Source organism: Bombina bombina, chromosome 4, assembly GCF_027579735.1.
Source record: "Bombina bombina isolate aBomBom1 chromosome 4, aBomBom1.pri, whole genome shotgun sequence".
NCBI classification, from domain to species: domain Eukaryota; kingdom Metazoa; phylum Chordata; class Amphibia; order Anura; family Bombinatoridae; genus Bombina; species Bombina bombina.
Genome location: NC_069502.1, coordinates 848211031 through 848223511, shown reverse-complemented (window position 1 = coordinate 848223511; position 12481 = coordinate 848211031). Strand labels below are relative to the sequence as shown.

The 12481-nt window shown below is 42.0% G+C and overlaps 2 protein-coding genes across 1 annotated transcript in view; one reads left to right on the top strand and one right to left on the bottom strand.

Annotated features, from left to right (window-relative positions):
* The window catches only part of LOC128657274 (gastrula zinc finger protein XlCGF26.1-like), a 422529-nt gene that overhangs the window by 308338 nt on the left and 101710 nt on the right, over nt 1-12481 (top strand).
* The window catches only part of LOC128657275 (oocyte zinc finger protein XlCOF7.1-like), a 79074-nt gene that overhangs the window by 12455 nt on the left and 54138 nt on the right, over nt 1-12481 (bottom strand). Inside the window, exon 7 of the mRNA XM_053711556.1 lies at nt 728-832. Within this exon, the coding sequence (XP_053567531.1) occupies nt 728-832 (105 nt within the window). The remainder of the gene's footprint in view (nt 1-727; nt 833-12481) is intronic.

The window sequence follows — 12481 nt, the reverse complement described above, 5'->3', positions numbered from 1 at the left end:
GGTTAGAAAACACAGCTCCTGAGATGCTATACACACTGGCTCTATAGTTACTGATAGGAAAATACACTGCAGGTGGAGGGGCTGGAGTAGGAGGTGCAACACAGAGTAGCAAGTATCCCCAGGATCCTCACTAAATAGCGGTCCTGCTGTTTTGTTACTGCGGTGGAAGTAAAACCTCTTGCTTTGCTAAAGGATTTATCTATCTAGCAGTCAGAACCAGGAGAGGTTAAGCAAATCCCGTTGACAACTGAGAGGACAGGTCACGATTAATCTGAAGAGAGAGGTAAGAACTCAGCAAGCAGAGTCTAAGAATGTTCTGCAGAACACACAAGTGAAGTCTCAATGCAATTAGCTTGTTAACAATAAAGAAAGGATATTCAGGCTAGGCGGGGTTAAATGTGCAATGTGACATCATAGCTGGAAGAGTGTTGTTAAAGGTATATTACAAGCAGCTTTAAAGATAACAGCAATGTAAGATTTATTTTATGCTCCTACAAAGTGCTACCAGTGTATCCGCAGTTAGAAACACTAGAAATGTGACAACAGTCAGTGAGTATCAGGCTATATTGTACTGTGACACTCAGTGTGTGATTGAGGGGACACCCTGACTGGTGATATAATGTACAGTACTTACAGACAATAAGCTATAAAAACAAGGCAATACCTCATAAACAGAAGACACGTCACACACGTGCACTTACCTTCATTGTCACACACGTGCACTTACCTTCATTATCACTGTCACACATTTCCTGCATTGGAGTTTCCAGCTGACACGTTACACTCAGATCTTCTGTTTTAACATCTACGTCAGTATTAATATCATCATCATCTGTAAGAACATTTAATGCAGACAATATTTCATGGTTTAGGGTTTTATTTTACCCCAAAATCAACTAGTAATAGGTACCTTATAATTTCCTTACACCTAATATTTGAGGGATATTGAAATTGATCAATAATATCAAAATAGAGGGCATGTGTGTACTATTCACATAAAGCAGAGGGTGAGAGAGAAGAGAGGGCATGTGTATGTACTATTCACATACAGCAGTGAGTGAGAGAGAAGAGAGGGCATGTATGTACTATTCACATAAAGCAGATGGTGAGAGAAAAGAGGGCATGTGTGTGTACTATTCACATAAAGCTGAGGGTGAGAGAGAAGAGAGGGCATGTATGTAATATTCACATAAAGCAGATGGTGAGAGAAAAGAGGGCATGTGTGTGTACTATTCACATAAAGCTGAGGGTGAGAGAGAAGAGAGGGCATGTGTGTGTACTATTCACATAAAGCAGAGGGTGAAAGAGAAGAGAGGGCATGTGTGTACTATTCACATAAAGCTGAGGGTGAGAGAGAAGAGAGGGCATGTATGTAATATTCACATAAAGCAGATGGTGAGAGAAAAGAGGGCATGTGTGAGTACTATTCACATAAAGCTGAGGGTGAGAGAGAAGAGAGGGCATGTGTGTGTACTATTCACATAAAGCAGAGGGTGAAAGAGAAGAGAGGGCATGTGTGTACTATTCACATAAAGCAGAGGGTGAGAGAGAAGAGAGGGCGTGTGTGTGTACTATTCACATAAAGCAGAGGGTGAGAGAGAAGAGAGAGCATGTGTGTGTACTATTCACATAAAGCAGATGGTGAAAGAGAAGAGAGGGCATGTGTGTATACTATTCACATAAAGCTGAGGGTGAGAGAGAAGAGAGAGCATGTGTGTGTACTATTCACATAAAGCTGAGGGTGAGAGAGAAGAGAGGGCATGTGTGTGTACTATTCACATAAAGCTGAGGGTGAGAGAGAAGAGAGAGCATGTGTGTGTACTATTCACATAAAGCTGAGGGTGAGAGAGAATAGAGGGCATGTGTGTGTGTACTATTCACATAAAGCAGAGGGTGAGAGATAACAGAGAGCATGTGTGTGTACTATTCACATAAAGCAGAGGATGAGAGAGAAGAGAGGGCGTGTGTGTGTACTATTCACATAAAGCAGAGGGTGAGAGATAACAGAGGGCATGGAGGGCAACTTTCTAATTTACTCCTATTATCAATTTTTCTTCATTCTCTTGCTATCTTTATTTGAAAAAGAAAGCATCTAAGCTAAGAAGCCAGACAATTTTTTTGTTCAGACCATGGACAGCACTTGTTTGTTTATTAGTACGTGAATGTATCCACCAATCAGCAAGAACCCAGGTTGTTCACCAAAAATGGGCCAGCTTCTAAACTTACATTCTTGCTTTTCAAATAAAGATACCAAGAGAATGAATACAATTTGATAAAAGGAGTAAATTTGATAAAAGTTGCTTAAAATTGCATGCTCTATCTGAATTATGAAAGAAAAAAAATTGGGTTTAGTGTCCCTTTAAGGTTAAAGAAAAGAGAGGGCATGTGTGTGTACTATTCACATTAAAGCAGAGGGTGAGAGAGAATAGAGGACGTGTGTGTACTATTCACATGAAGCTTAACCCTTTGTGACCAGATAATTTTTCAATTTTCTTACCGTTTGGGACCAGGGCTATTTTTACATTTCTGCGGTGTTTGTGTTTAGCTGTAATTTTTCTCTTACTCATTTACTGTACCCACAAATATTATATACGGTTTTACTATATACTCGCCATTAAATTGACTTTCTAAAGATACTATTATTTTAGACATATCTTATAATTTATTATAATTTTTATAAAATATGAAAAAATTGGAAAAAAAAAATCACACACACTTTTTCTAATTTTGACCCCCAAAATGTGTTACATCTACAACCACCAAAAAACACCCATGCTAAATAGTTTTTAAATTTTGTCCTGAGTTTAGAAATACCCAATGTTTACATGTTCTTTGCTTTTTTTGCAAGTTATAGGGCAATTTTTCACCGCCAAATGTGATCAAATAAAAATAAAAAAATTGTTCCCTTTTTCACAAACTTTAGGTTTCTCACTGAAATTATTTACAAACAGCTTGTGCAATTATGGCGCAAATGGTTGTAAATTCTTCTCTGGGATCCCCTTTGTTCAGAAATAGCAGACATTTATGGCTTTAGCATTACATTTTGGTAATTAGAAGGCCGCTAAATGCCGCTATGCACCACACTTGTATTATGCCCAGTAGTTAAGGGGTTAATTAGGTTAGATCCCTCCTTGACCCCCCTCAAACAGCTCTCTTCCCTCCCCTACCTCACAATTGTCACAGCCATCTTAAGTACAGGCAGAAAGTCTGCTAGTACTAAAATAAAAGGCTTTTTTTTCTATATTTCTTTTATAAATAGTCTGTAGTGTTGGATCCCCCCTTAGCACCCAACCTCCCTGATCCCCCAAACAGCTCTCTAACCCTCCCCCCTCTACCTATTTGCCGCTATCTTGGGTACTGGCAGTACCCAGTTTCTAAAAAAAAAAAAAAAATAAATAAATAAATAAATAAATAAATAAATAAATAAAAACACACCCGCCCCCTCGCATGCACTACAGGATCCAGATCCACGCCAGGCACATCCTTGGTCATTAACTGACACTTTTTGTAGGACGTGCCTGGCACGTCCTTAGTAGTTAAGAAGTTAAAGGGCCATTCCAGCCAAAATTGGATTCCACATAGATGTATTTCAGTTTTGAATAGAAGCATTTTTGGAATATACATAAATTAGCAAAAATGCTTCTAATAAAAGATATAGCTGTTTCAAAAGTGTATTTAAGTATGCACCGTGCATCAGCATTTTAAACACAGCACTTGCTCAGAGAGCCTAAAGTGCTTGTACCATCTGGTAATGACTCAATTTGTTAATTGCTGACATGATACAAGCCCCACTGACGCTCTGAGCAGATGCAGGATTTAAAATGCTGGTGCAGAGAATATCTAGCTATGCCTCACATGCATGTGCAGAGAAAAATGCTAACACTAAAACAGTGATAACTTTTACTAGAAGCATTTTTGCCAATACATGTATATTGCAAATATGATTTTATTCAAAGATGTATTCATCTATGTGAATTGATATTTTGACTGGAATGTCCCTTTAAGGTTAAAGAGAAAAGAGGGCATTTGTGTGTACTATTCACATGAAGCAGAGGGTGAGAGAGAATAGAGGGCATGTGTATGTACTATTTACATAAAGCAATGAGTGAGATAGAATAGAGGGCATGTGTATGTACTATTCACATGAAGCAGAGGGTGAGAGAGAATAGAGGGCATGTGTATGTACTATTTACATAAAGCAGAGGGTGAGAGAGAATAGAGGGCATGTGTGAGTACTATTTACATAAAGCAGAGGGTGAGAGAGAATAGAGGGCATGTGTATGTACTATTTACATAAAGCAGAGGGTGAGAGAGAATAGAGGGCATGTGTATGTACTATTCACATGAAGCAGAGGGTGAGAGAGAATAGAGGGCATGTGTATGTACTATTTACATGAAGCAGAGGGTGAGAGAGAATAGAGGGCATGTGTGTGTACTATTCACATAAAGCAATGAGTGAGAAAGAATAGAGGGCATGTGTGTGTACTATTCACATGAAGCAGAGGGTGAGAGAGAATAGAGGGCATGTGTGTGTACTATTCACATAAAGCAATGAGTGAGATAGAATAGAGGGCATGTGTGTGTACTATTCACATAAAGCAGTGAGTGAGATAGAAGAGAGGGCACGTGTATGTACTATTCACATGAAGCAGAGGGTGAGAGAGAATAGAGGGCATGTATGTGTACTATTCACATAAAGCAGAGAGTGAGAGAGCATAGAGGGCATGTGTATGTACTATTTACATTAATCTAATAGGGACATAAAACCCCAAATTTTTATTTCGTGATTCAGTTAGAGCATATTTTTAAGCAACTTTCCAATTTACTACTATTCTCAATTTTGTTTTATTCTATTGGTATCCTTTTTTGAAGGAGCAACAATGCACTACTGGGAGCTGGATGAACACAATTTTTAAGCCAATGAAAAAAAGTCTCATATTTGGCAGCCACCAATCAGCAGCTAGATTCCAGCTCCTGTGCCTATCTAGGTATGATTTTCAACAAAAGATACCAAGAAAACGAAGCAAATCAAATAACAGAAGTAAATCTGAAAGTTGTTTAAAGTGAAGGTAAACAGAGACACCTGTTCCGGAGGAGGAGCTTAGCACAGGTTGCTGAGAGTTTGTCCTCCAGTTCCAGAGCACCTGGCGGAATCTCCACCCGCCAAGCCCGACACCTGGGGCAGCTCCCTGGACGGCAAATTACAATTGCCACCGGAACAAACAGTGGACCTACATACCACTGTGCTATATTCTCCCAGATTGGAAAGTTTGCAGCATCTAGTGCGTGGCTGTAATCCCTACAACATTACGGATAAACTTAACAAATGGACAATTAGTTACTATCCAACTAAAAATCTTTCTTGAGAAGACCGGGTTTAGGCAAAAACCAACAGTTGCTACAGCTGTATCTGACGCCTCATATTTCATAGCCAAAAACCTTACTTTGATTCCCCCCATCATCCGATATATTTTTTCTTTTTTTTCATCTTTTTTCTTCCCTCACCTTGCCTCCTTCCCTGGTGTGAAGACCGGAGCCGGTTTAATGGAGCTGACAACAACTGACATCGTAGATGCATAGCGGTCACACAGGAGACTGACACAGCCGTGAGTGCATTCCCCCCTCCCCCACCGGTGCTGCGCGGGAGGAGGTGGAGCGGAGCCGCTTTTGGGTACCGAGGGCGCCGAGACTCTCATGTTGTGGCCGTGAGTTTGTGGAAACGACCAACCGAGGCACGACCAGGGGCCCTGAACGAAGCAAGCGGACCGGCACAGACTCAAACAATTGGACCTTTCCTCCCCCACTGATGTTGCGTGGGAGGTTCTAACTGGCCTCGTTGAGAGGGTGTCTTGAGCTGTGTACCGTGGCTGGAATCGACTGGAAACACTGGTAAGGTTCCCAACAGATACCTCCAACCCCGCAAGAAGACCGCTTCAGAGCAGGGCATCTTACTCCCTCCCCCCCCACCAAAGTTGCAAGGGAGGAGGTAGAGTAGTAAATACAGCAAGCGACCGCACTAAAGAGACTTAACATCAGCTCGGACTTTAAGGGAAATACCTTTAAGGGCCGATGAGCACTGCCTTGTTTTTTTTCAATATTTCTTTGGTCACTCCAAAAAAGTAGATTAGTATATCCTAAAATTACACATCAAATTTGGACCACTTCAAAGGCACCGGGGTGAGGCAGGTGAGTATAATTCAGCTGATTCTGAAACTGTTGCTATTCCTACGCATGAAAAAACTATACATCTGGGCAAAGAATTACAAAGTCATATGCTTTTGATACATTGTAACAGAGGGGGAAAGTGAAAAAGCACGAAAACATAATTTATGCTTACCTGATAAATTCCTTTCTTCTGTTGTGTGATCAGTCCACGGGTCATCATTACTTCTGGGATATTATCTGCTCCCCTACAGGAAGTGCAAGAGGATTCACCCAGCAGAGTTGCTATATAGCTCCTCCCCTCTACGTCACCTCCAGTCATTCGACCAAAGACCAACGAGAAAGGAGAAGCCAAGGGTGAAGTGGTGACTGAATTATAATTTAAAAAATATTTACCTGCCTTAAAAAAACAGGGCGGGCCGTGGACTGATCACACAACAGAAGAAAGGAATTTATCAGGTAAGCATAAATTATGTTTTCTTCTGTTATGTGTGATCAGTCCACGGGTCATCATTACTTCTGGGATACCAATACCAAAGCAAAAGTACACGGATGACGGGAGGGATAGGCAGGCTCATTATACAGAAGGAACCACTGCCTGAAGAACCTTTCTCCCAAAAATAGCCTCCGAAGAAGCAAAAGTGTCAAATTTGTAAAATTTGGAAAAAGTATGAAGCGAAGACCAAGTTGCAGCCTTGCAAATCTGTTCAACAGAGGCCTCATTCTTAAAGGCCCAAGTGGAAGCCACAGCTCTAGTGGAATGAGCTGTAATTCTTTCAGGAGGCTGCTGTCCAGCAGTCTCATAGGCTAAACGTATTATGCTACGAAGCCAAAAAGAGAGAGAGATAGCAGAAGCTTTTTGACCTCTCCTCTGTCCAGAATAAACGACAAACAGGGAAGAAGTTTGGCGAAAATCTTTAGTTGCCTGCAAGTAGAACTTGAGGGCACGAACTACATCCAGATTGTGTAGAAGACGTTCCTTCTTTGAAGAAGGATTTGGACACAAGGATGGAACAACAATCTCTTGATTGATATTCCTGTTAGAGACAACCTTAGGTAAGAACCCAGGTTTAGTACGCAGAACTACCTTGTCTGAGTGAAAGATCAGATAAGGGGAATCACAATGTAGGGCTGATAACTCAGAGACTCTTCGAGCCGAGGAAATAGCCATTAAAAATAGAACTTTCCAAGATAACAATTTTATATCAATGGAATGAAGGGGTTCAAACGGAACACCCTGTAAAACGTTAAGAACTAAGTTTAAACTCCATGGCGGAGCAACAGTTTTAAACACAGGCTTGATCCTAGCTAAAGCCTGACAAAAGGCCTGGATGTCTGAATTTTCTGACAGACGCCTGTGTAACAAGATGGACAGAGCTGAGATCTGTCCCTTTAATGAGCTAGCCGATAAACCCTTTTCTAAACCTTCTTGTAGAAAAGACAATATCCTAGGAATCCTAACCTTACTCCAGGAGTAATCTTTGGATTCACACCAGTATAGGTATTTACGCCATATTTTATGGTAAATCTTTCTGGTAACAGGCTTCCTAGCCTGTATCAGGGTATCAATAACCGACTCAGAAAAACCACGTTTTGATAAAATCAAGCGTTCAATTTCCAAGCAGTCAGCTTCAGAGAAGTTAGACTTTGATGTTTGAATGGACCCTGAATCAGAAGGTCCTGTCTTAGAGGTAGAGACCAAGGCGGACAGGATGACATGTCCACTAGATCTGCATACCAAGTCCTGCGCGGCCATGCAGGCGCTATTAGAATCACTGATGCTCTCTCCTGTTTGATCTTGGCAATCAATCGAGGAAGCAGCGGGAAGGGTGGAAACACATAAGCCATCCTGAAGTTCCAAGGTGCTGACAAAGCATCTATCAGAACCGCTCCCGGATCCCTGGATCTGGATCCGTAGCGAGGAAGTTTGGCGTTCTGGCGAGACGCCATGAGATCTATCTCTGGTTTGCCCCAACGTCGAAGTATTTGGGCAAAGACCTCCGGATGAAGTTCCCACTCCCCCGGATGAAGAGTCTGGCGACTCAGGAAATCCGCCTCCCAGTTCTCCACTCCCGGGATGTGGATTGCTGACAGGTGGCAAGAGTGAGACTCTGCCCAGCGAATTATCTTTGATACTTCTATCATTGCTAGGGAGCTTCTTGTCCCTCCCTGATGGTTGATGTAAGCTACAGTCGTGATGTTGTCCGACTGAAACCTGATGAACCCCCGAGTCTTTAACTGGGGCCAAGCTAGAAGGGCATTGAGAACTGCTCTCAATTCCAGAATGTTTATTGGCAGGAGACTTTCCTCCTGACTCCATTGTCCCTGAGCCTTCAGAGAATTCCAGACAGCGCCCCAACCTAGAAGGCTGGCGTCTGTTGTTACAATTGTCCAGTCCGGCCTGCTGAACGGCATCCCCCTGGACAGATGTGGCCGAGAAAGCCACCATAGAAGAGAGTTTCTGGTCTCTTGATCCAGATTCAGAGTGGGGGACAAATCTGAGTAATCCCCATTCCACTGACTCAGCATGCACAATTGCAGCGGTCTGAGATGTAGACGTGCAAAGGGTACTATGTCCATTGCTGCTACCATTAAGCCGATCACCTCCATGCATTGAGCTACTGACGGGAGTTGAATGGAATGAAGGACACGGCATGCATTTAGAAGCTTTGTTAATCTGTCCTCTGTCAGATAAATCTTCATTTCTACAGAATCTATAAGAGTCCCCAAGAATGGAACTCTTGTGAGAGGCAAGAGAGAACTCTTCTTTTCGTTCACTTTCCATCCATGCGACCTTAGAAATGCCAGAACTAACTCTGTATGAGACTTGGCAGTTTGAAAGCTTGAAGCTTGTATCAGAATGTCGTCTAGGTACGGAGCTACCGAAATTCCTCGCGGTCTCAGAACCGCTAGAAGGGCACCCAGAACCTTTGTGAAGATTCTTGGAGCCGTAGCCAATCCGAATGGAAGGGCTACAAACTGGTAATGCCTGTCTAAGAAGGCAAACCTTAGATACCGGTAATGATCTTTGTGAATCGGTATGTGAAGGTAAGCATCCTTTAAATCCACTGTGGTCATGTACTGACCCTTTTGGATCATGGGTAAGATTGTCCGAATAGTTTCCATTTTGAACGATGGAACTCTTAGGAATTTGTTTAGGATCTTTAAATCCAAGATTGGCCTGAAAGTTCCCTCTTTTTTGGGAACCACAAACAGGTTTGAGTAAAACCCTTGTCCCTGTTCCGACCGCGGAACCGGATGGATCACTCCCATTAATAATAGATCTTGTACACAGCGTAGAAACGCGTCTTTCTTTATTTGGTTTGTTGACAACCTTGACAGATGAAATCTCCCTCTTGGAGGAGATAATTTGAAGTCTAGAAGGTATCCCTGAGATATGATCTCTAGCGCCCAGGGATCCTGGACATCTCTTGCCCAAGCCTGGGCGAAGAGAGAGAGTCTGCCCCCCACTAGATCCGGTCCCGGATCGGGGGCCCTCGGTTCATGCTGTCTTTGAGGCAGCAGCAGGTTTACTGGCCTGCTTGCCCTTGTTCCAGGACTGGTTAGGCTTCCAGCCTTGTCTGTAACGAGCAACAGTTCCTCCCTGTTTTGGAGCAGTGGAGGGTGGCGCTGCTCCTGCTTTGAAATTCCGAAAGGGACGAAAATTAGACTGTCTAGCCTTAGCTTTGGCTTTGTCTTGAGGTAGGGCGTGGCCCTTACCTCCTGTAATGTCAGCAATAATTTCTTTCAAACCGGGCCCAAATAAAGTTTGCCCCTTGAAAGGTATATTAAGTAATTTGGACTTAGAAGTTACATCAGCCGACCAGGATTTTAGCCACAGCGCCCTGCGTGCCTGAATGGCGAATCCTGAATTCTTAGCCGTAAGTTTGGTTAAATGTACTACGGCCTCCGAAATGAATGAATTAGCTAGTTTAAGGACTCTAAGCCTGTCCGTAATGTCGTCCAGCGTAGCTGAACTGAGGTTCTCTTCTAGAGACTCAATCCAAAATGCTGCCGCAGCCGAGATCGGCGCGATGCATGCAAGGGGTTGCAATATAAAACCTTGTTGAACAAACATTTTCTTAAGGTAACCCTCTAATTTTTTATCCATAGGATCTGAAAAAGCACAGCTATCCTCCACCGGGATAGTGGTACGCTTAGCTAAAGTAGAAACTGCTCCCTCCACCTTAGGGACCGTTTGCCATAAGTCCCGTGTGGTGGCGTCTATAGGAAACATCTTTCTAAATATTGGAGGGGGTGAGAACGGCACACCGGGTCTGTCCCACTCCTTAGTAACAATTTCAGTTAATCTCTTAGGTATAGGAAAAACGTCAGTACTCGCCGGTACCGCAAAGTATTTATCCAACCTACACATTTTCTCTGGTATTGCAACAGCGTTACAATCGTTGAGAGCTGCTAAGACCTCCCCTAGTAATACACGGAGGTTTTCCAATTTAAACTTAAAATTTGAAATATCTGAATCCAATCTGTTTGGATCAGAACCGTCACCTACAGAATGAAGCTCTCCGTCCTCATGTTCTGCAAGCTGTGACGCAGTATCAGACATGGCCCTAGAATTATCAGCGCACTCTGTTCTCACCCCAGAGTGATCACGCTTGCCTCTTAGTTCTGGTAATTTAGCCAAAACTTCAGTCATAACAGTAGCCATATCTTGTAATGTTATCTGTAATGGCTGCCCAGATGTACTAGGCGCCATAACATCACGCACCTCCCGGGCGGGAGATGCAGGTACTGACACGTGAGGCGAGTTAGTCGGCATAACTCTCCCCTCGCTGTTTGGTGAAATTTGTTCAATTTGTACAGATTGGCTTTTATTTAAGGTAGCATCAATACAGCTAGTACATAAATTTCTATTGGGCTCCACCTTGGCATTGGAACAAATGACACAGGTATCTTCCTCTGAATCAGACATGTTTAACACACTAGCAAGAAACATGCAACTCGGTTACAAGTTTATTTAATAAAAACGTACTGTGCCTCAAAAGCACTAAACGATTAAATGACAGTTGAAATAATGAACTGAAAAACAGTTATAGCATCACTCTTAACAAACAACACAACTTTTTAGCAAAGGTTTGTTCCCATTAGTAAAATAACACTAATTAAATTTTAAACATAAAAATTACAGAGCAACGTTTTAAATCACAGTCACTATTAAATCTCACAGCTCTGCTGAGAGAATCTACTTCCCTTCAAAGAAGTTTGAAGACCCCAGAGTTCTGTCAAAGATGAACCGGATCATGCAGAAAATATAAGTGTAACTGACTGAAAATTTTTTGATGCGTAGCAAAGAGCGCCAAAAAACGGCCCCTCCCCCTCACACACAGCAGTGAGAGAGAAACGAAACTGTCATAATCAAAACAAGCAGACTGCCAAGTGGAAAAAATAATGCCCAAATATTTATTCACTCAGTACCTCAGAAATGCAAACGATTCTACATTCCAGCAAAAACGTTTAACATGAATTAAATACCTATTAAAAGGTTTAATGTACTTTTACAGAGTAATTCCGGTGAAATACCATCCCCAGAATACTGAAGTGTAGAGTATACATACATGTCATTATATCGGTATAGCAGGATTTTCTCATCAATTCCATTCAGAAAATAAAAACTGCTACATACCTCAATGCAGATTCAACTGCCCGCTGTCCCCTGATCTGAAGCTTTTACCTCCCTCAGATGGCCGAGAAACAGCAATATGATCTTAACTACTCCGGTTAAAATCATAATAAAAAACTCTGGTAGATTCTTCTTCAAACTCTGCCAGAGAAGTAATAACACGCTCCGGTGCTATTGTAAAATAACAAACTTTTGATTGAAGTTATAAAAACTAAGTATAATCACCATAGTCCTCTCACACCTCCTATCTAGTCTTTGGGTGCAAGAGAATGACTGGAGGTGACGTAGAGGGGAGGAGCTATATAGCAACTCTGCTGGGTGAATCCTCTTGCACTTCCTGTAGGGGAGCAGATAATATCCCAGAAGTAATGATGACCCGTGGACTGATCACACATAACAGAAGAAAGAGACTATATGATTAGCTAAAAAGACTTGCTACACTTCCTTTAGCTCTGCAAGAAATCTCTATACAGATAAATTTCTAAGACTCATTCCACGCCCAGCTAAGAAAAGTTGAACTACAAAAATAATTATAGAGATTACTTTTTTTTATTTTTCAATGGTAGAATGTTTTTTTATGTAGACTTTTGTTTACTCCACACATAGGTTTGCCGAGTGTTTATACTCATTCCACAAGGCAATGGAATAACAACCCACTAACTGTTCAAAAGTGTATTT